General features: G+C 35.2%; 1 protein-coding gene across 3 annotated transcripts in view; it reads left to right on the forward strand.

Annotated features, from left to right (window-relative positions):
- The window catches only part of SNTG2 (syntrophin gamma 2), a 296093-nt gene that overhangs the window by 229903 nt on the left and 42174 nt on the right, over window positions 1–24016 (forward strand). For all 3 annotated transcript variants that reach the window (XM_062572982.1, XM_062572983.1, XM_062572984.1), the window contains 2 exons: window positions 10223–10339; window positions 19159–19230. In XM_062572982.1, coding sequence (XP_062428966.1) covers window positions 10223–10339; window positions 19159–19230 — 189 coding nt within the window. The remainder of the gene's footprint in view (window positions 1–10222; window positions 10340–19158; window positions 19231–24016) is intronic.

Here is a 24016-nt window from a genome sequence, read left to right on the forward strand (position 1 = left end):
TTTCCAGACTGAGTGCTGACCTACTGTACAGATTTCCTGTTTTTATGTCTGAACATCCATATTACCATCTTCTGTAATTTTTGTAGTTCTATTTTCTTTTTTTTTTTTTTTTTTTTTTTTTTTTTTTTGGTTTATTTCTGCCTTACCATTGCGAGAAAGAGTCTAGAGGATATAGTCTTCTGCACAGGGAGCTCCTCAACACATCTTTTAGAACTAATTGCTTTTCACTCAGTTTTACAGAACAGTGATTTCACTAGATTCACACTATAAGATCAATCCTTCTCCCTCAGGATGATTTTCCAAATAAAATTATGTTAACATTTTAAGAAGAATTATCATGTGATTGATTATGAGATAACACGCAGGAGGAAGCTGGGAGTAAATTTTCAGACTGGATTTTATTTTTTGATGACCTTTGTGCAACATCTATAAATTGATTTTTTTTTCCAAATTTCCAGAACATCAGAAGAAACATCTTTATTTGGTGGGGAGGAGGAGCTTTTTTAATCTCACTTTATTGTGGTTGTAATCCTAATAAGAAAATAAACATACATTTAAGAAAACAGTAAGTAAGGACCTGAGTTTTCTACTATTACTTAGTATGGGTTCCTGCTGCACAAGTAGCTCCACTGATTTTTTTTTAAAAAAATACAAGAATATGTAAAAGAGCAAGGCATCTACTAATATGGAAGAACACAATTCAGAACAGTTGAGTAAGGTTTGACCATCAGCTGTTGAGATATGAATGTTGCTCTGGGAGAGAGAAGAGGAACATCTGTTCAACATGAGTAAAGAAGTGCATCTAATTAGGTAAAAATAACAATAAGATTCAGATTAGACTATAATTAATTCTAAATTAATTCTAAGTTATTGTAGGACATATGCTGTGGAATGATTCCATGAAAAATGGACAAATAGAAACACAGTGGCTGGAAGAATTAGCAAGAGGCACTGTGGGAAGAATACAAAGGCAAAAGATAAAAGGTCAAGACAAAACTATTTAGGTTTGATTTCAAAAACATCTTCTGTAAATTCAACTGAAAAGAAATGTATCCATAAAATTTAAAACTTTTAAAGAACATGAGTCTTATTTTGCTGATAGCCAATTATCATTATCTCCAGATTTGATGAAGCAGCTCAGATCTCAGAATATATTGGAAATATTGGAAATTTTGGTCATTTTATTAAACACTGGAGTGGATTACTTCATCTTTTATGGATATTTAAAATATATATGTATTAACTGTGTTATGTTATGCTATTTGTGTTGATACGAAAAATTCACTTGGATAGGTCCCCAATCTACACTGGTACCACTTCAAGCAGAAGACTGGACTAGATTAGCTCCAGAGGTCCCTACCAATCTAAATTATTCTATGATTTTCTGTTTGGATCTTCTTTTCTGAAAGGCTCTCAGATGTCATTAAAGAGAGCAATATGGGCTGTAATAACTGTTTTGACATACCATTTCTGGACAGGAAGCTGAGAGCTGGATATTCTTGACTTACATTTTGGTCACACCTGCTCTGGCAAAATATAGCTGACATTTACCTGCAGATACTGATCTACAGTGTGCCACAGTTTTCAAACTTTGGCCAATAGGCTGGGCATTACACTGTGCTATTATATAAAAGGCAAACATAGGTGTATCACTTTCTTCTGCACTCAGAAAAGGATTTTTTTTTTCGAAGACAACTTACTGGTAACTGATCTCAAGATTGTTTTAGGTTTTAGATCCTAACTTGAAAAAGAAGGCTATTCGGAAATTACCATTAGGCTATTATGAAAAAAGTGTGTGACATCAGCCCCAATTTTACCAGCAGCCTTGTAACAGAAACAGTAGTCACTACCCAGAGCACTCTGAATCCAAATTTGATATAGGCAGTCAGCTCCTGGGAAGATGAGTGAACTCACACACATACCCATCTTTGTGGCTTCCTTTGGGTCGACATGTTGCTATTTGTGCTGCTCAAGTTGTATCTAGCTTGGACTTATAAAATTCTCTCTGAGGTTGAAGCATGTAAAAATATTGACTATCATCATTTCTATATTCCTCTTTAGTTTCATCCCTATAACATGTTTTTTTAAAGTAAATGTTAAAAATGTAATTCTGACAGAAATTGATTCAATTAAATACAATGGAAACCATCAATGTAATGCATCAGATCTTCTGGCATGCCATTTTTTTTTTTCAAAATTTATTATTTTCATAATAATTATGTATGCGGGAGGCCTGCAGGTCACAAAGATATAGAAAAGTCTATTAGCTTCTCCTTCCCCCCCCCCCCCCCCCAATACTAGTTAATATACGCAGTCTGACACTTCCTTTGGAAAAGACCAGAAAAAGGACAAATCTAAAACTAAAGCAATATATATTTCTGTTTGCTTTCTTGTTTTTGCATTGTTCCATGATGCTTTATGAAACATTATTGTCTGATCTGCAGTCAAAGCTGGCTTCTATTGTACATCCTTCTCCCTCTTTACCTAAATGAGCATTCAATCTGACCTTTCATATGTCAGAGATCTACTTGATTTTCTTTAACTGTTTTCCCCTTGAATGTTTTACTTCATTTACTTTTCATAGCTATTTAACTAACATGCTACATGCAGAATGTACTGATGACTTTATTAAATGTAACACGTGTTAAGTTTCCAGTCATCTGGATGCTCTATTGCTGTAGGAAAACAGTAAGTGCAAATAAGAACCTTCATCCATCTGCTGTCATTGGATTACATTTTGTTAGTGGCTTATATTATCACTCTGTAATGAGTGTCATTGCTCATTTTGTTCCTACAGGAACTTTTGTAAAGTATTTTGAAACACTTTAGGAAATTAATAACACAGAAATGATAAATGGGTAATTTTCCATGCAGTTTCAAATAGCAGCCTCAGATTGATTAGGCAGTATAGGAAAGGAGTGCTAAAAGCAGTGCTGAAAATGGGGTAGTTTGTAGTGTTGTGCCAAATCAGCACTCCTTAAAACTTCAAATGGGAGGTTTTGGTCTAATTAAAATCTCCCTAGCATACTTATCAATCACAAGCAGCTTATTACCGAGTGCCAATATTTGGTTGGATTTTTTTTCCATACAGACTTCTGTTCTACTGAATAATTGTTCTTTTACCCATTCACGTGGTCTAAATGACCATTAAATAAACCAGTCAATAAGAAGAAGGGGTGGAGAGAAAGTAAACAAATGTTAGATCTTTTTTTCATACTTTTTATAAAAGATGCATAATTTTATTTACATATGTTAATTAAAGACTGATTCTAATAAAGAAAATTCTTCTATTTTCCTTCTTTATTTTTAAGCACTTTGTGTCATCATCGTTGATTATAAATTTGTTATACTCTCTTATTTATGTTTTTCCCAGATTTATTTTTCTCCTTGATTTTTCTTTCTTTACATACCTGTATAAGGTCTTTTCTTTTATTCTTTTCATTTTAATTTCACATTTATTTTGTTTCATTATTTTCTATCTTACAATAATGATGTCTTTCTCCTCCTGAATGTCCTTTCCCTTGTCTCTCTGATTTGCATTTGCCTTTCCTCTTTCTCTTGTATATTCATTAACACTCACTTTCTAGTTTCCCCCTTTATTATCCTCAATTAATTCAAATAAGAGTAATGCAACTCTAAACCTACTGAGCTCACTCCAAATCTTCCAGTAGCAATCATTCTTCAGACACATACTTCTTCCTGTAGACAGTATCTCATTTCAGCAATCTGTATTTAAATTAGCTCAAATACTGCTTTTCTACTAAATATATGAATATGTGAAAACTCTAAGCCAAACAACTACTAAAACCTTTCAGGTCTTCTAGCCATACTATATTTCTTTTCTTAAATATATCTATGTACTGAGACTTCATACATGCAGTAAATTTTCTACAGGCGTATTCTTCTCTGACTTTTATACCAAATCTACAGATGGTTTCCTGTTGATGTTTTTTCACGCTTTCTTTAAAAAAGGGGATCAGGATGATATAAGAACAGATATCTTAGAAAAGCCAGGAAATGGCATAAGTTTTCTTTTTACTTACTTTACTCTTATTTATGTAAGAATCTCAGAGTGTGAATATAGAAACCATAACCTTGTGATTTGAAAGGCTTTCAAAACTTTTGAAGGGTTTTTTTTTTTTTTTTCATTCACATTGAATTATAACATACTAGCTACTTTTTGTGGATGAGTTTTTATTTTCTTTTGTAAGATGGAAATCAGCAAGCCATTTTTTCTTATTTCTACTACTAAACACAAAAATTGCTTCCTTATTCAAGAAACTATATTGACAATATGAACTTAAGTAGCTCATATTTAAACAAAATGGAAACTAGAAAACTGTTAATCAATTTCTGACATTTCTTAAGAATTATCATCAAATACAGAAACCAAATGTTTGGAGTTCTAAGACTGCTTTGATGATGTTATATTACTTGGGTTTTTTTATTATTTAAATCCTTTGTTTCTGGATTTTTTTTTTTTTTTTTGATTTGGCTACTCATTTCAGTCAAGCAGAGTAATAGTATTCTGTCCAATGTATCTGAGGTGTAACTGAAATATTACAGTTTTGTTTTTTCTGTAGTCCTTGAAGAAGTGGAATGAATAGATGACCTCATGACAATCCATATTTTTTTTTAATAAGAAATTAAATGAGTGATATTACAGTGGTACAATTATTAGTTAATAGAAAGACCATACTCCCCAAAAGGGTTTTGCAGTCCCCCCAAAATCTCGTCCAATTAATGGGGTTTTTTTGTATAATTTGGTGATTTTTGGTCTGGAGTTGAAAGGGATTCCAGCATACTAAAGCAGATTTTCATTGAGTTACAGGTGCTAATAATTATAAAAATCTGTTTGCAGTATGGGAAAGGATATACTTGAAGCTAAGCCTTTTCATTCTACCTACCACAAGTAGTCTGGTCACAGTATCATGTGACTACAATAAAATAATAATACATTTCCATTTTAGTAAAACACTTAAAACACAAGCTCAAAATATGTCTGTAGCTGATCAGGAAATGTAACCTCTGCTGGTAGCTAAATACTCACTCAAGAAAGTACCTAAAAGATTAAGTGCTGCGCTAAATCACAGCTATAATATTTGGTATTTCTAGCTCATCTTGCAGTCATAGGTAAGAATACACTAGTGGTTCGGTCTTCATATGAATTCTAGAAAGAGAAATTATCCCCATTTCACAAATGGCAAAAACTTTGGCATAAAGCATATTTTCATTGGAAAAGAAAAAAAACCCTCAATTTAAAGAAATTCAGATCAACTTTTTCTAAACTTAATATCATAGTGGAATGAAGGTATGGTTGTCTTTTACACTGCTATTGCTAGTTAAGGCCAATGCTTGCAGACCAGACAGTGTTTTTAGTCAACTAGATGCATCAATATGTATCTAGCTGTAAAGATTTTCCTGCCAACACACAAAATCACAGAGATATTTAGAAGCAAAACACAGTCTTGAGGAGACTGAGTAACACATCTGAAGTCGCAAAGGAAAGATGTGGAAAACCAGAAACTGAATTCCAGTCTTCTGATACCAACCTTGCCAAGGTTTTGACTGAGAACTTCATCTTTCCTTGTTTTAATATCCTAAATGATATCTATGGTTTGTGACAAGATATATAGTTATATTTTTTCAGGATGTATTTGATTTAATGTGTGATGTCTGATGTGTGATGTGCTGATGTCTATTAATGACCTGAACAAGCTGCAAACTACAAACAAAAAGAAGTTTGCCATTTGCCGTTGTGGAGATTTCTGAAATTCTTCTGTGAGTGCCACTGTAAGAATAAGTTATTGTTATCATTATTATCATTATGAACATAATAGCAAGCTCTATGCTTTGCTTATCAATCTACTAATTTCATCAGTAAATTACTTTTTTAGTAAAGACTAAAAAATTGTTGTAGGTTAATGAGCTGTGTACATTTTCAAATAAACAAACACAACTTTGTGAATATTGTATTGTTTAGCTCCTCAGATTTGGACATTGTTGGATTTTTTCTGAATTATTTATTATTATATTACCACACTGATAAAAGCCATATATAGTATAGTTCATAGTAGATTACTAACTACAGTATGGTATTTTTCATTAAAGTAATGAAGTGCCTGAACATTCTATTTCTAAAGTTCTGCTGACTAGTATAGAAGCAAAATCTCGGTGACATTTATTGGATTTACATAACAGCAAAGTGAGAATTGGGAAGTCTACCATATTTATTGTGGTGTTTCTTAACACTTTAAAATATTAATACTGGAGCTCAGTAGAAAAGTATAGCAGAACAGTGTCTGGCTCAGTGTATTGATTTATTGTATTTCTAAATAAGTTAAGTGATAGGAGATAACATAAGTTAATTGATACATCAGATTACAAAAACTAGAAAACAATGTGTAAAATTTTCATGATGTAAGGGTGTGACTATGTATCTATACAGGAAACTATGCTCTCTGTTGTTTCCACTTAGGACTCTTCTGGTAGTGACTACACACATGCACACAAAGCCTTGAATAGAAAAGCATTTCTGAGATGGTCACTTTTTTCCCAAATCTTACCATAGAACAAATGCTGACGTTTTCATGCAATTTAATTAGTACCTTCTTCAGACTATATTTCCACTGACTTCCAGCAGAGCTCTGTGGGCTGAGAATATTCATGTGCCATGCACTTGCACTCCTACATAACCAATTATTTTCAATAATACACTTTTCAGAAGTATAGCCTTAACTGAAAAAGAGCAGGCATATCAGCAATACCTGTATTTTCAGATCAGTGGTTCACTCTATTTAGAGTTAGGAACTGTTTCAAGGTTTCTCTTAAACATTCTAGGCTTCATTTTGCATACATTACATTACATGCATATATTAAGGTTTACTTTCAATGAGCAGCTACATTCCTGATACTCCACTACCACACTATGGCATTATTGCTTCTTGTATTTGTATTTATCTCAGAAAGCAAGCATATAGTCTTACTTCTGACTTTCATATTTTCTTAAAATTTTTTAAATTTCTTAAAATTGCCTGATCTATAATGTAAAGGAACATATCGTAATACTGTTAGATCAAAGCTTAAACTGATATTTACTTTTATCACAACATGAAGCATCTATCCTTCTCATGTGATAGTTTATCCAAACAAGCGTATATAAAGAAAGAATCAATATGACAAAGACACTTTGCTAACACTGGCAAAGGAGGGACTACACAGCAATCCAGGAGGCTCCTGCAATGCATTGATGATGACTTCTTGTCACAAATGGTGGAGGAGCCTGCAAGGAAGGGTGTCCTGCTGGACCTTGTCCTTACCAACAGAGAGGGACTGGTTAGAGATGTGAAGGTTGGGGGCAGCCTTGGCTGCAGTGACCACGAGATGGTGGAGTTCAGGATCCGTCAGGAAAGAACTAAGGCAACAAGCAGGATTGCAGCCCTGGACTTCAGGAGAGGAGACTTTGGGCTCTTCACAGACCTACTTGGTGGAGTCTCATGGGTTAAGGCCCTAGAAGGAAGGGGGGTGCAGAATTGCTGGCTAGTATTCAAAGATCACTTCCTCCACGCTCAAGAGCAGTGCATCCCTATGAGTAAGAAGTCCAGCAAAAGGGGCAGGAGACCTGCATAGGTGAGCAAGGAGCTCTTGGCCAAATTCAGACAGAAGAAGAAAGTACACAGAATGTGGAAGAAGGGACAGGCTACTTGGGAGAATTCTAGGAATGCAGTCAGAGTATGTAGAGATGCGGCAAGGAAGGCTAAGGCCCTGTTGGAATTGAGTCTGGCAAGTGATGTCAAGGACAACAGAAAGGGCTTCTTCAAATACATCAACAGCAAGAGGAGGACTAGGGAAAATGTGGGCCCACTATTGAATGGGGCAGGGGCCCTGGTGACAAGGGATACAGAGAAGGCAGAATTACTGAATGCTGCCTTTGCTTCAGTCTCACTGCTGAGGGCAGCCCTCAGGAATCCTGTAGCCTGGAGGTGAGGGAGAAAGTCTGGAGAAGGGAAGACTTTCCTCTGGTTGAGGAGGAAAGGATTAGAGGCCTTCTGGGCAGGCTAGACATCCACAAATCCATGGGCCCAGATAGGATACACCCACGGGTACTGAGGGAGCTGGCAGATGTTATTGCCAGGCGACTCTCCATCATCTTTGAAAGGTCCTGGAGGACTGGAGAGGTGCCTGAGGACTGGAAGAAAGCCAATGTCACTCCAGTCTTCAAGAAGGGCAAGAAGGAGGACCCAGGCAACTATAGGCCGGTCAGCTTCACCTCCATCCCTGGAAAGGTGATGGAACAGATCATTCTGGATGTCATCTCCAGACATGTGGAGGAGAAGAAGGTGATCAGGAGTAGCCAGCATGGATTCACCAAGGGGAAAGCCTGCTTAACGAAGCTGAGAGCCCTCTATGATGGAATGACTGTCTGGGTAGATGAGGGCAGAGCAGTGGACATTGTGTACCTTGACCTCAGCAAGGCTTTGGCGCTGTCTCCCATAACATCCTCCTAGAGAAGCTCAGGAAGTATGGGTTAGATGAGTGGACAGTGAGGTGGATTGAGAACTGACTGAAAGGCAGAGCTCAGAGGGTTATGATCTGTTGCTCTGACTCTAGTTGGAGGCCTGTGGCTAGTGGTGTCCTCCAGGGCTCAATACTGGCTCCCATCCTGTTCAACTTCTTCATCAATTGACCTGGATGAGGGGCAGAGTGCCTCCTCAGCAAGTTTGCTGATGATACCAAGCTGGGAGGAGTGGCTGACACACCTGAGGGCTGTGCTGCCATCCAGAGAGACCTGGACAGGCTGGAGAGTTGGATGGAGAGGAACCTCCTGAGGTTCAACAAGGGCACGTGCAGGGTCGTGCACCTAGGGAAAAATAACCCTAGGCACCAGTACGAGCTGTGGGCTGAGCTGCTGGAGAGCAGCTCTGCCGAGAAGGACCTGGGAGTGCTGGTGGACAACAAGTTGACCATGAGCCAACAAAGTGCCCTTGTGGTCAAGAAGGCCAATGGTCTCCTGGGGTGTATTAGGAAGAGTATTGCCTGCAGGTGGAGGGAGGTGATCCTGTCCCTCTACTCAGCCCTGGGGAGGCCTCATCTCGAGTCCTGTGTCCAATTCTGGGCTCCCCAGTCTGAGAGGGACCTGGAGCTACTGGAGAGAGTCCAGCATAGGGCTACAAAGATGACCAGAGGGCTGGAGCACCTGCCCTATGAGGAACGTCTGCGAGAGCTGGGCCTCTTCAGCCTGGGGAAGGGAAGACTGAGGGGGGATCTTATCAATGTGTACAAGTACCTGAAGGGAGGGTGTCAAGGGGATGGGGACAAACTCTTTTCAGTTGTCCAGTATGACAGGACAAGAGGCAATGGGCAGAAATTGAAGCACAGGAAGTTCCGCCTGACTGTGAGGGGGAATTTCTTCATTGTGAGAGTGACGGAGCCCTGGCACAGGTTGCCCAGAGAGGTTGTGGAATCTCCTTCTGTGGGGATCTTCAAGGCCCACCTGCATGCAACCCTGTTTAACACGCTCTAGGTGACCTTGTTTGAGCAGGGAGGTTGGACTAGATGATCTCCAGAGGTCCCTTCCAACCTTACTGATTCTATGATTCTGTGTAAGGTGAGCACACAGAAAGCTATTTTCAGATAAATCTTGTGACTTTTTCAATGGTCTCTCTTAAGAGCTATGTGTCACAGAAGTATGTCCAGCTTTTAACTGTCCTAAAGGTAAAGTAGAATCTAGGGCACTGGTTGTACTATTTTAGTACATCTAGTTTTTCTACTGGCTAAAATGAGAGTCTGCTGAAACATATATAGCCAACTTTTAAAAAGGTGATTTTCTGTGGACCTTCTAATATGGTTGGATTAACCATATTAGAAAGCCTGATTTTAAAATAATAACTACGCTTAATTTTTAAGTATTAAATCCACCTTTCCTCCATGGCTTAGGCAGACACACAGCATACCAGAATGGATCTATACTTTGCAGCCTGGAATAGGATCAGGATTCAGAAAGCCTGAATTATATGAATTACATCTTCTCAAGGACTTTTAACACACTGAAATAGTTAAAAGCTTTAAGAGTCTGATAGCAACTGGAAGGGTAGTTTAGAAGCAGAGGGTGATGCATCCAAATCTAAGATACTCTTTTCTGTGGAAAGATTTGATCTATTCAAGTCTATCTTATGCCTCACTGGAAAAATGAGTTTTAATTTTCAATTACTTTGTTTTGCAGGTTATACATATGGGATGGGTAAATGAGAGACTTGAAGGAACTGATTCATCTCAGCTCTACAAATTCAAGTTTCTGGCACTGAAAGGTTCATCCTTCTACATTTTCAGCACTCCACCGGTAAAAAAAAAAAAAAAAAAAAAAAAAAAAAAGGGATAATTTCACTGTAGATGAAAACCTATTTGTTATGTCTGGGTTTATTTTTTCCTACCAAGTGAAGTTGTCAGCTGGGATTTCAAAAGCAGTTAAAGCCATAGATGCCACTGTATATCAATAAGCTTTAGATATCTAACCTCTTTCAAGGTCCCTGAAAATCCTACAATATCTAGATAGCTCAGGGAACTCTTAATAGGAAAAGTCTGATTTACTTTTTTAAATTGTTATGGTCAGATTCTTTTGTTGTTGGTTTTAGCCAAAATTTTTTATCTTACATTTATTCTGAGGCATTTTTTCCAGGTATAATAACTTGGTAGTTATTCTGTTTTCTTGAAGACAAGATATACATATCATGAAATACACCCTCCATACTAAAGTTGTGACTTTTGCATACCAGCTAGGAATTGAACTATAACAGAGAATCCAATCCTAAATGTATTTTTAAATGAGTAACAGCATCCTGCTTTGATTATTTCCATAGTTAATAACTAGAATTATATTTCACAACACATGACATCTAATACAGTAGTATTAGATACAGTAGTAAAACACTAAAAATTAATTTAAAAGAATGGAACCTCTAAATTCTTAAAAGTGACCTATAAATAACACATGGAAACTTTTTTATGCTTTCTTTCTCCCTTCAGAGAGCCGTTGCTTTAAATACATCACAAAGAACAAATTGTAGAATTAAAATACATTTGCAGCTAAGCAGGTTTCTTAATTCTTGATCAGAAAGCCTGATTTCTGTCAGTCCCCTGATTTCTTCAGCTGAAGCAAAAAAAATATCTGATCTTTTTATGTGTGTACCACCTACCATATCTATATGAAGTACTTTTACTCTTTGAAACTTATTTATGAACCTCTGACAGAAGCAGTCAGTAACATTCTCTCTCTCTAAACTGAAATTCTAAACCCAATGATTCCTGTTAGCTTCTAACATTTTTAAATGGCCAACTAATAGTGCTTTTCTTAAAATGAGAGAACGCAACTGTACAACATTTTTATATGTTAAACTGAGCAACTAAAATCTTACTCAGCTAGTAGAATCCAATTATAATGCAAAACAAAAAATACTAAGCAAATAAATAGCACACCAAATATTTATGTGGCTTTACCTTTATGAATTTTAATTATGGTATTCAGACCTATTTTTGAAGGAAAATTTTTGATATAATTAAAACTATCCATCTACATGATACTAATTGAGGGTAAACTACTACTCTTATCAGCACATATTCAGCACTCTACAAAGAACAGGCAAGTGAGGATGTTTGATAGCATTTTTACCGTCTTATTTGTCAGTATCTACAACACTCTACAGTGTTTCTGTGCAAAGTATTTGTAGAAACAATTTCTTTTCAAAAAAATGAATGAAGGTGACCCCTTTGGTCATGGTGTTACGGTATCCCAGTAATCAGATGCACTTAAGTGCACATATCAATGAATCAATGACAGAATGCATAAAAACGCATAAATTCTAAAACTCACTGATCAGTTTTACTGCTATTTAACACACCACAGATGCTTTCTATCAGGAATGAAAAAAAAAAGAGAGAGAAGAAGAAGAAGAAGAAAGAAGGAATTGGCAGTTTCTAGCAACGACACACATTTAGATCACACCTGGATCTCGAGCCAGGCTTTCAAGCTGACTGGGGTGAGGGAACAGGCCCCAGTGGCCAGGCCAAGCCCAACCCTGTCCCACCAGCAGCCCCTGCTGGTACCAGCACTGGGGAGCCCCCAGCCCATAGGCCATCCTGGCACTGGTTCTGTATTTCATGTCCACCCATGAATAACTTTGCAGCTTCATGAGTCCCCACAAGAAGCCTTGCAATGCTTTTAGTGATATTGAATTATGTTGCTCTTATCATTATCCCCACTGATGTTTTCTGGTGATGAGTTGAAACACTTTTACATTTGGACCTGACAATAGTAATCAAAATACGTCTTTTAGGTAAATATACCTATGGCCTGCAGGTCATAACGTATGAGAGTTCTCATCATAGATTTAATATCCATAAAGGTCTTAGCAAAGAGATAATTAATTTTAATATCAGATTTAGCAATGTAGTATTAAAATATTAAAAAAGTCATATTTTGTGTCACCAGATGCCCTATAGCCATCAAAATAATCTCCTGTTTTCCTATTTTAAGTAGTAGGAAAATTTACATGACTTCTACATGCTGTGCTCCTCAGAGTCTTCTCAGGTCCTAGAAATGCATCTTTTCTGTAGTTTATAGAGACACATAGACTGAGATGACTATATTCTCAGAGTTTAAATAGCTTGGACTGTGAAAGTTCAAAAAGCAATTGCTTAAAAATAGCTGTAGCACTGAAGAATGTATAATTTGTATTTATAAGGTATAAGCGTGAATCTACTGCCTGTGCTTACTCCATTCATTTCAAAAATTTCTTCCTGTTGCTTTTATGTCAATCTGATTAGATAATTATACACTCCGTAACAGAATTCTCATTCATCCACGTTAGTATAATTAGTATGAGAATATGTAAATAGTCTCGATCAAGATCATTCCTGAATAAAGCCAGTGAGTTTATGGTGAAGTTGCAGCTTCAATACTGATATAGATATAGATATAGAATATCTATAAAGTCTGTATTGAAGTCTGCTTCAGAAGTGCCTCAGAAGTGTTTGATTGGGCATCTTGATTTATACAATAGTATCAGGACAAAACTTGGCAGATTTAGAGAAACTAAATTTTAGATTGTGCTTATGGAAAATGGATAAAGATATGATGGGTGTCATAAATCTTACAAAATAGATAACTCAAGGGGAAACAGCTCATCAAGTCATTGCCAATATAAGGTTTGTCAATTATCCTGTAATCATGACTGGCTCTAGGGGATAATTAAGGGCTAAAAATGCATGCTTTTTTATTGCAGCTGATGGAGTCTGAATTACTGCCCTCTAGATGTTATGATATATAAATAAAACAGCTAACAGATGTGATTAAAAGTTCATTCTATATTATGCTGTTATTATGCTGTTTCCACTTATGATTTTATTTACTGTAAAAATATTTTAGTCTAATTATATCCAAGGAATTCTGGGAGATTTTATTTTTTGTAAGATAATACTGTATTTCTGAAGAAGCCAGTTTTGTAAAAGTGGAAATTTGTCCCAAGAATATAAACATGACTGACAGTGAAGAGACTTACTTGTTTTCTCATCATATATATAATTTGGTTTAAAATTTAAAAATTCTTAAATAACTATATTAAAAATCAAAACTTTGTGTTAAAATTATTACGAAGACTGCATCTTCAAACTTTATTTCCAGGTTATGTAGATGTAAAAATGAAAAGATGTAGTAGTTATAACAGGCATATATAAATTAAATTAATTCATCCTCTAGGGCATTAATTTTGATCTTAAGACAATGTACTGGGTATCTAAGAATTTATGCATAATCAGCAACCTACAGGCTGTTATCGAATCAGTCTGAAAACCAGATTTGCTGTATGACGTTCATTAACTTCAAGACTAGAAATTCTTCAAGGCAAAAAAACGGCAATTTGAGTTTGGCAGATGATCACCTCTGCTGAAACAACCAGGAAAGTGGAAAGTGAATATGAATATTACTTGATATGACAAAAGTGATGACCCTCAGGAGACAAACTGCCAGATGTTTTAGAAAGAGTTATGTTTGTCTAGAGAAAGTAGGCTCTCCATCTCTCATTTAGATAAGTACATTAATTGTAGACTATTGTGTGTAATAGCCCATCTAGAACCATAGTCTGTGTTAAATTACTTTTCTTTGATCACTTACCTGTATCTGTGTTATCTACCATTAACCTGTTATTTCAGCCTCTGGCCACTGGAGTCCCCTTTAATTTTCAAGTGACCCTTTTAATTTTCAAGTGATTGTCCTGAACAAGTATCACTGATAGTTGCTGCCTGTGGGGATTTTTTATTAGAAGTATTTAACAACTTTCAGATCATTAATGACTGATTGAAAAATCTTGACAAGTTAATGCAAAATTTCAAAACTGAGACACAGATTCATTTTTTTACAGAAATTTCAGTGTCTTGTGAATTGAGTTTGCAAAATAGCTGAAACAGAATATATTATTGCTTATTTATGTTACTGTAGGTCTTAGCAATAATCATGGACCAATATTTCAGGGCTTTATTGCTGTTCAGAGAAGGTTCAGCAAAAAGATCTCTTCTCTAGAAAACTTGAAATGTAAGTATGAGAGAACAGCTATGAAGCAGATGGAGAAAGACAGGCGAATGTAAAAGGACAGTATTGATAATAACCCACAACCCAAGTTCACAAAAGTATTGGTATAAAATTTGCTAGTAGTCTACAAATAGGGTAATGAAGAGTTAGTGGTGAAGAGAAATGGAGTGGATGTGTTTGTGAGGTAGTGAGAGTAGTTTTCTGAACTTTTCACAGAATCCAAGAGGAACGCCAGGGAAAGGGCACCTTGGGACACCTCAGTATTATATTGACTGTATTTCCTTCTTTATGTTCTATATCTATAGTGTAATCGTTAAGTGTTATCTCTGAATAAGCATAAAATTCTGTGTTGTGTATCTTTGCAAAATTCTCTTCTAAGGAATAACTGTTGTTCAGTTTGTTGTTTGACACACGCATACATATGTATGCAAAGTATGTGGCAAAATGATTTTAACTTTGTTGTTTTCTCTCTCTAGTTTTAAAATCTTAACTGTATTTTTAAGAAAAATCAATGAATTATGTTCCCAGTTAGAGTTAAGTGTATTTTGAATATAAGCACTCTTCTGAACTGTTGAGATTACTCGGTCTAAATACTTAAGACATGAAGGCTTGAATAGTGTAGTTTAGTTTCTTAAATCTATTAGAACACCTTTTTTTAAAAAATAACTCTCATTTAAAAAATGGCTCACAGAAACTCACATTGAAGTAAAAAGTACCTTTTAAACACTTAGCACATTTGGAACTCAGGTCTGTTATTGCACTATCTCATTATGGATTTAGAATTGTAACTTCAGATTATATTTTAATTCATTTATATTACCCCTGTGTCCCTGTGGGTGTTCATGCAGCCTTTCATCTGAGCTCAGCATCATCAGCATCATGAATGTGTTATTTTACACTCTTTCTGAAGGAATGAATGTAACCAAATATCTACAAAACCGGTATTCAATAATCTTTACAATTTTTCATCATTGAGTTAGCTAGGGAGTTGGCTATACACCTGACAAATGCTCAACAGTGCAATTCTTCCTAATACTGTGTAATTAGGCTTTCACCATATTGTTGTGAATAATAACATTCAGCTAAACTTGGCTATAAATTCATGAACTGAACAAGAGTTACGTGGTAGCTGACTGAATGCTACTGAATATTCTCATATTTTCACACTATTTTTTACTATTTGCCAGATCTAAATTCACATGAATGAAAGACTGTCTCAGTCTTAATTGGCTTATTCTGAATATAACTTTTTGAGGTATTTTGTCAACTGATTTATGAAAAAGTAAATATCATTTTAAAAGTATTCCAAAATATTGCAAGTTATAGAATATTTAGAGCAATAATTCAAAAAGACAATAATGAGGAAAACTATTGCTTAAGAAATATATTTCAATACCTGTTTTATCTTAGAGCCACTCATTAAATGTATTATGATGGATATGCTCATGATAAATTGAGACATCCTTTAAAACAAATGAAGTGTATTGCACTCTTTGTGAAGACTTCTGATTCTTTCCAGCTTTTCTCATTAAGTAGAAATATGTGATTGCTTGTGGTATTTTTATAGTGCAGACTATAGCAATAACATTTTAAATGTAGACATTTTAGGATAGTTCTAAAGAGAAAACTCTAAATAATATCAACTGCCCTTTGGATTCCAACATTTCTTTCTACTATGTTTGTTTCCCTTCCTTAAAATCCTTCAAAATGTCATTTGCGTTCTCCTGGTGACCTTACACGCTATCATGTTCCAACTGTTTCACTCTTGACTATGAGTATGGTAGCTTTTCATTGATAAACACAGTAAAAAAAGAAAAAAGAAAAAAAAAGACTTGGTTTACATAAGTGCTGATTGTGATCTCTCATCCCTTGCTATCTCTACTCAAAAAGTCATAGGAGGTTACAGAGAGTCCAAGGATGAAAGATATCCACAGGATAATGGGGAGAATTCTGAAGTATTCACACTGAATTTAATGGTACAGCAGTTACCATTGTCCATGGCAGCATCATTAGTAGTTGCAAAGAACTCTAGCAGTTTAAATTAATCTTCAGGACCCAAAGCAGAAGGTAGGAGCAAATGAAAATTCAGTTGTTGGGACAGCTTTTAAGTTATACTCTCTGTCACTAAGTTCACTTTCATAAACAGCAAATTAAGCACTTGTCTAATCACTAACAGCGATGGAGGATTCTCATGCTTTTAACTGAGAATGAAAATAATTCTTTTCCTTCCAGAAACTCAAGACCAAATAATGAGCTATAAATCTTACTTTGCAAGAAGCATTAAGATTTTTTTGGGAGTCAACACTAATGAGCCATCTTTAACTAGTTTAACTAGTTTATTTTCAAAACATCTATCAAAGTAAAAAAGACTTCTCTTTAGATAAGGATCAAGGAAAGACCTGCAATATTTAGCCCAATGTCAGCATGTTTGAATATATAGTATTCCCTTATGAATCTGCCATGATTTCTGAGTTCCAAATGCTTCTAATCTTGTGTTATTGCCATCTCCTAGCAATAAATAAAAATCAAAATTCTAATAAAGTATTGATTGCACCTTATTAGAGAGAAAAGAGTAACAGATTTTTTTAAGATCAGTAATATATGACTCCAAAAATTGCTGCACTTTATAAAGTAGTGGGAGGACATGTGCAATATCTAAAAATGCTTAGAATTAGTTTTCTAAAGCAACTGACATTAGATTTAAATCTGACAAAGTTCCTTTAAGATAGTATTAAGAAATTTTAAGGTTAGCATTAAGTAATGTCTTGAACTTTAATTTATGATGAAACAATGCTTATAACATTACAGAAAGAATATGCATATAAAATACTATAACATATTTTACTGTATGCATTGTATTTCGGTGATTTTTTTATTTAACTTTTAAAATATAAAAGCTGTCAAATGGAAAATCCTAGAATATAAGTCCCTTCACATTCTGAAAAAATGCGGTGATACAGCTTTAACTTCTAGAGGTCTTCAGTGTCATTTGTAATATGTGATTCATCTCACCTAAATTTACTTTTCTAAAAACTACATATCTAATCTAAAATAGTCATCAACCTCTACATCCAGTGACAGAAAGTAGAAGGCATTTGCATGGCCTGTTCATAAATTTTATGGCAAGGATGTAAGATGTCTTTTTTTTTTTTTTCCTTTCCCAAACATGAGGGAACTAAAATTAGGTTTATGAATTAGATTAGATTACTAATATTATACATTTCTGACAATCTAAATTTAAGTGTGATGCATGCTAGGAAGAAAGATTTTAGATAAATTCTGGAACACTGCTTTTAAACTCATAGTTGTGATGGATATGTGGCAATAACTGTCCATTAGTCCTTATTGGAGTGGACATAAGACCATTTAAGACTAGATGGAAATTAACACCAAATTCACATTACTCTTCAAACAGTGTTCAGGTGAAATAACTTTTAGTCACTGATAAAAATCACCAATCTGCTCCTGATTTTACTTACCTCCTGAGTGTTGTGTCATTGTTTAGCATTTATGAAGAATTGGAAACAACTTAAAACTAGTAAATGTCCTAATGATTTTCATACAGCAGTATCAGAAACAAGATTCAGATACTAACTTTGTATGTGAATGCAATTAAAATAATTTAGAAATTAGATTTCACTTTTCTTTCCTGGTTCAGTTGCATCCACAGAACCCAGATTTACAGACAAATTTTTGCTTTGTCCAAATAATTTAATTTAATTTCTCTGCTTTCTTCTTTTTTTGCAGGAGAATGGGAGTAGTGGTGGTGGTGGTAGGGCCAATGCTGTATTTTTCCTAATGTTTTAAAACATCCATGTTACTATATAAACACCAGAACATGAGACACTTATTTCCATGCTAAAAGTTTCAGAGATCAATTTAGTCACATTCTCCATGTACCTAAACAGCCATACCTGTGCATTCACCAAGAAAAAGCCAGAACTTTCCTCTAAATAATATAAAGTAAATAATGTGTATTCACTTTTTATTTTTTATACTTACAGTTTCATATGATTTTTTCTTGAACTACATAGGCTAGATCCTGTTTTTAAAATAAAACAGATTATCACGTTCTATCATGACCTAGACATAAGAGAGAAAAACTTTAAATATTATTTTGTCAAGCAATAGCAGCTGTTAATGTCAACAGGATATTGTAAAAAAATCAAAATAGGATAAAAAAATCAGTTTTTCAGATTTTTATTAAATTGAGTCCATTTGAATGAATTTGAGAAAGTTCTGTGCATTAGCATTTTGTAAAATAAATATGGTTAGGTACCTCTCAGCACAGAGATTACAAAGAGGTTTCCGTCATGTTGAAGTAATAATAGAAAAAAACATAATTATTTAACATGTTTTAGTTTTAGTAAGAATCCTGTAGGTTCTATTTCTTTACAAACGAAATGCTGTTTATCAGTTTTTTTAAATGCTGGATATTAAGTGTAGTAATGTTTGAATATTTTTATAGTATCTAGTAGAATAATCATTGCTGAAATCTTTCTATTTTTTCGTTTTTTCATAATTTTAATAGATATATGTAAAGAAAAATATGCTTTTAATTTTTTCTTTTGATATTATAGGTAAGCACACTAGACTGGGTGCGAGCTGAAAAAATCTATAACCTCTGTGAGGTTCTATTTAAAATTCACAAGGTAGGTTTCCCAAAAATTACAATTGTACTTTTTAGTAAAGAGAGTTTACCTCTTCAAGTTAATGATGATCTCAAGTTAATCTTAACTGGTAATAGCTAATATTCAAGTAGTTTATCTGTTGTTATAAAGCCTATTCTTAAATAGTGCCTGTTGTATTATCTATATAAGTGTAAGAGACTATGGCAAATGGATTAGGTTCCAAGCGAGCAACTCACTAAAATACCTCCAAATTGAAGACATTTTTCAATCTTACAGCCAGCCATGTGAATTATGAATGAAACAAACAGCTAATCATAATGAAGCTGGATATTGCATTTCTCTTTTATGAGTCAGATTTTTAGGTGATTGTGACAAAAAAAATACTTTCTTAGTAAAAGGTATTTTTATTTAATTTACATAATAAGGACTATGAATATTCTGTCCTTGTTAGATTGTTAGTAATTTACTAACACTGTAACTGGTTTTACCTTACAAAGGAGAACATGGTGCATTCATATATTGTAGGGTTTTTTGGGAGGATGGGGGAGTTGCACAATCTAGAGACATTGTCATGTTTTATCTCTTTAGTTTGTCCTGAGGAATGATTTTTGGCAAAACATTAGCAGTCTGTTTATGGAATTGACTTCTGAAAGATATTTTTATGAAAAGTTCTATCAGATAGATTAACTTAGTTCTTTGCCAGCTAACAGAAACTGTTGTGCAGGTGAGAGAAATGATCATCATCCTTTTAGATGGGAAAGCCAAGCATAGGTATATTAAAAGTATGCTTATAGAGTCCCAGAAGACTGAAAGTTGAGCCAAACAAAGATTGTAATTCAGCTGAGTCCCTGGACTGCACTCTAACTGTGAAATTATATTTTCCTTCACTCTATTTGCAAGCTATGAATCTTACACAGGATGATGTCCAGAAGGACAGTAATGGTACCTGTTTGTGGCCATCCAAATTGGAAGTTAGCTGGAAAAAACTTGTACTTACCTCTCTCACATTCTGTGTGTCTACTTTGACCACTAGGCTATGTGCTGTTAGAATTACATCAAGAAATGCCATCCTAAATCAGAGATGTTTTTAAGAAAATGAAAATTAACATATTTCCAGGAAAAAAGTTTTTCAATAATTCAATCTTTTTTTCATGAAATGTTACTTCATTGAAAAATTCCAGACCAAATGGAATCAATTCTGACCAGCTGCTGATGCTCTCCTTGTTGTTCTTCCTTTGACCATGTGCTAATGTTATAGAGAAGACAGGTTGGTCTGTTATCTGTGCATAACTGCAGAAGGAGAAAAACAGCTGGCTGACTTATGTTCCATTACTGTAAGAGAGTGCTAGTTATGGATGCTTCTCTGATGAAACACAGTTATTATTCAGGACAAGTTACAGAAGGAAAAGATCAAGAAATGTATCATTCAGATAGCTGAAAATAACATTCAATCCCTCTTTTATGCCCAGCTCAGAATGGAGTTCTCTATTGCAGTAAATGACCAAATTCTTTTAAGAATTTTAAGAAAAGGTGACAAGTATGGGTAGGTACGATATCATGAGCACTCAAACTGTTTCCAGCTAGTTCCAAACTGGCTTTCAGCAACATAAACATAACACAAGTGCATCCTACAGTTATTTAATGGATAATGACCGGAAAAAAATAAATAAATAATAAATAAAAGAATAAACTTGAAATATGATCAAGTTATAACCTACAGAGCAATGAATACGTGAGCTGACAGAAAACTACAAAAATGGTTCTGAAACACGTCATGACATCTGCATTTTACAGAGGTGTCATTCCCTGTAGTTGACAGCTAAAGGAGCCTCTACTGATGTCAGTTGCCAATTTTGCTGTTGTAAATGAAAAGTTCAGCAGCTCCAGCCCTTCCGCTAGAGTGAGGAGATTCCTACAATACCCATCACTGCAGCAAAGGGCAGAGGCTCTGTCCCAGGCTATTGGTTCTATTTCCTTAAACTTTTATTAAAACTTATATTTTCCAGATAAATAAATTGGGCAACAACAAAGTAGATGCTCATTATACCTTTTGAGAAGGGTTTGCTGTATAGTGGTCATTGTTTTTGTTTTCTCCCCTGTAAATGTTACCACTGATTTCATACTCAGTCCTTCCTTGAATATTTTGGTAAGGTTAATTTCAAGGACATCACAAGAATTTGCTTAAAGTAAATTCTGTGGTACATTTTCATTAAGAAAAAGAAGTGGATGATAAACTACCCACGATTCAACTCTTAATGTTCCTGACATTTAAATAAATGAATGCTTAATTCCAACTCTTAATGAATATATTAACTAAATCACAAAAGCTTAAACTCAGCACTTAAATTTCTTTTCTGTTAATTCTTTAGTATACATGACAAATGAAGGAAATTGTGTGAATCAATAAAAGTAGACAAAATTCTTAAGAGATAAAAGCTTCTGCATTGCAGACTAAAAGGTGAAATTTGTGTTGTAAAGACTGTGGTTTTGAGAGAGCATTTTTAAAGATTTTCAGAAGCTAGTTAGAACTACTGTAAGAACATAGTGGAGAATATTGCATCATTTTGGTTCTTAAGAAAGATGATTCTCAAGGCAAGGTCACTTACATATCTGATTGTAAGCTTCTCACATTTTTTGATTATGACATAAGAGTTAAAAATGGAAAATAATTCAATATAGAAATTACATTTTAACATAAAACACTTGCTATATTTTAAGTGTATGTGTGTGTTTACATGTGTATATATATATATACACACATATACAAATACAGGCATGCATATGTAAATATGTGAATGAATATTCATGTTTCACATTCTTACACTTGAATGTAGATGGACATTTAGTGGTAACAACCAGATGATTGAAAATCTGATCTCGTTTATCTCATTTTTCCTCCTACACCTTAGCTCATACTCCATATTTACTGGAACTGTTATTGAAAATCCATATTGTTCAGAGGCAAGAACATTAGATATTGTTTAAAAATCAATCTGCCTTAAAAAACATTTCGTTTTCTTCCAATACATAGTGTTTCCACCCATCACACTTTCACATTCAATCAAAGTAAATGTGTATATATACCTATATATGTATATATTAGTTTCATAGAATCACAGAATCAGTAAGGTTGGAAGGGACCTCTGGAGATCATCTAGTCCAACCTCCCCGCTCAGCAGGGTCACCTAGAGCATGGTAGACAGGGTTGCATCCAGGCGGGCCTTGAAGATCGCCAAAGAAGGAGACTCCACCCCCTCTCTGGGCAACCTGTTCCAGTGCTCCGTCACTCTCACAGGGAAGAAATTCCCTCTCATGGTCAGGCAGAACTTCCTGTGCTTCAGTTTCTGCCCATTGCCTCTTGTCCCGTCACACGGGACAACTGAAAAGAGCTTAGTCCCATAGCCTTGATACTCTCCCTTTAGGTGCTTGTAGACACTAATAGTTTAAGAGTCAGAGTGAGCATTACTTGTGTCTTGAAGTAGATGTACCTATTACTCCATGGCTGCTGAAAAACAGGTGACACTTGGGAACAGGAAGTCTCTACTCAGCTTCCTTTTCATCAGTCCAAAAAAGCGTGGGAAAATCAGTTTGAACTGCCTCAGGACTGTTCTCTCCTAGGGCCGTTTTTGCCAATGAAGTGCGATGTACCTTGGTGGTATTAGATGCTGCCTCTAAAGTGTCCCCTAAAACGCCCACAACACACATCATAGCTTAGATTCGAGTACGTTGCACAAGGTTAAATATGCCAGTTTTGTGTTACTCGTTACTTCACCAGCACAAGCAAAATTTTCAGTTCCCATATGAAAAGTCTGGTCCTGTTTGTGAATGTAGGAGCATACCTGGAGGAAAACGTGCTAGCAGAGCAGGTTTTTTCTCTACTTTTTATTACTGAAAGGGGAACCTTCACTGCTGTCCTGTGAAGATGTCCATCTAGAAAAGGAAGGACACAGGACCCTAAACATTTAAGCATTTATTTTATATACATCATTGCAGGTTACATTTAGATATTCAGATCCCGATTGTTGTTTGCTTATTTACTGTTCTCATATGCATGAGTTGCAGGTCCAGACTTTATCAGGCTGTGATAGACTACTTTAGGTCCTGGGAAAATGAATGCAAAATCTTTAAAATGCTTATTCTGACTACAAGATTCTAGGGCTTGGGTACAAAGCTACATTTTCATCTTTTCCAGGCTACCTGTATCCAGTCCAGCATCTGCTTATATCCCAGATCTGGCTGACTTGAGACTTCTCCTAAACCAAAAATGAAATTCTCTTTACAGGTGATATTAGAAAATAAAAAATGGGATTCTCTCTGAAAATTCCTCCTTGTTCTTTCACTATTCTCTTCTCTGTGCCATCAAAGAGTAATGGAGATGGGAAAGAGCCCTATCTAGTACATAGAAAATAAAACATACATATTTTCAGAATTCAGCTAGTGAAAATATTTAAATCTATAAGCAGCTGGAGAGAATGGCTTTTTAGTTTTGTTTTTCTCATTTTTTGTGCTAACCAATGATGAAATGAAATATAAAGTAAGTTTCTCATGAGAGCGTGTTTTCATTTACAAAACCTTGTGTTATAGGGGTATATTTTGGTTATAAAAGAGTAATGTGGAAGTTCTTGTTTGTCCTGAAGGTGATGGCAGGGTCTCACTTCATTTCCCGCACACTGGCAGTTACTAAGGGACTTTTGTCAGGTCGCATTGTCATTTCCAGAGTAATCATTGGATTGTTAATAAGTTACTGCATTGCTGGGTGTTTAGCAGACCAGAATCCAACCAGAGTGGAGTACTTGTACTCTGCTGT

The sequence above is a fragment of the Rhea pennata genome, chromosome 3 (genome assembly GCF_028389875.1).
Source record: "Rhea pennata isolate bPtePen1 chromosome 3, bPtePen1.pri, whole genome shotgun sequence".
In the NCBI taxonomy this organism is placed as follows: Eukaryota; Metazoa; Chordata; class Aves; order Rheiformes; family Rheidae; genus Rhea; species Rhea pennata.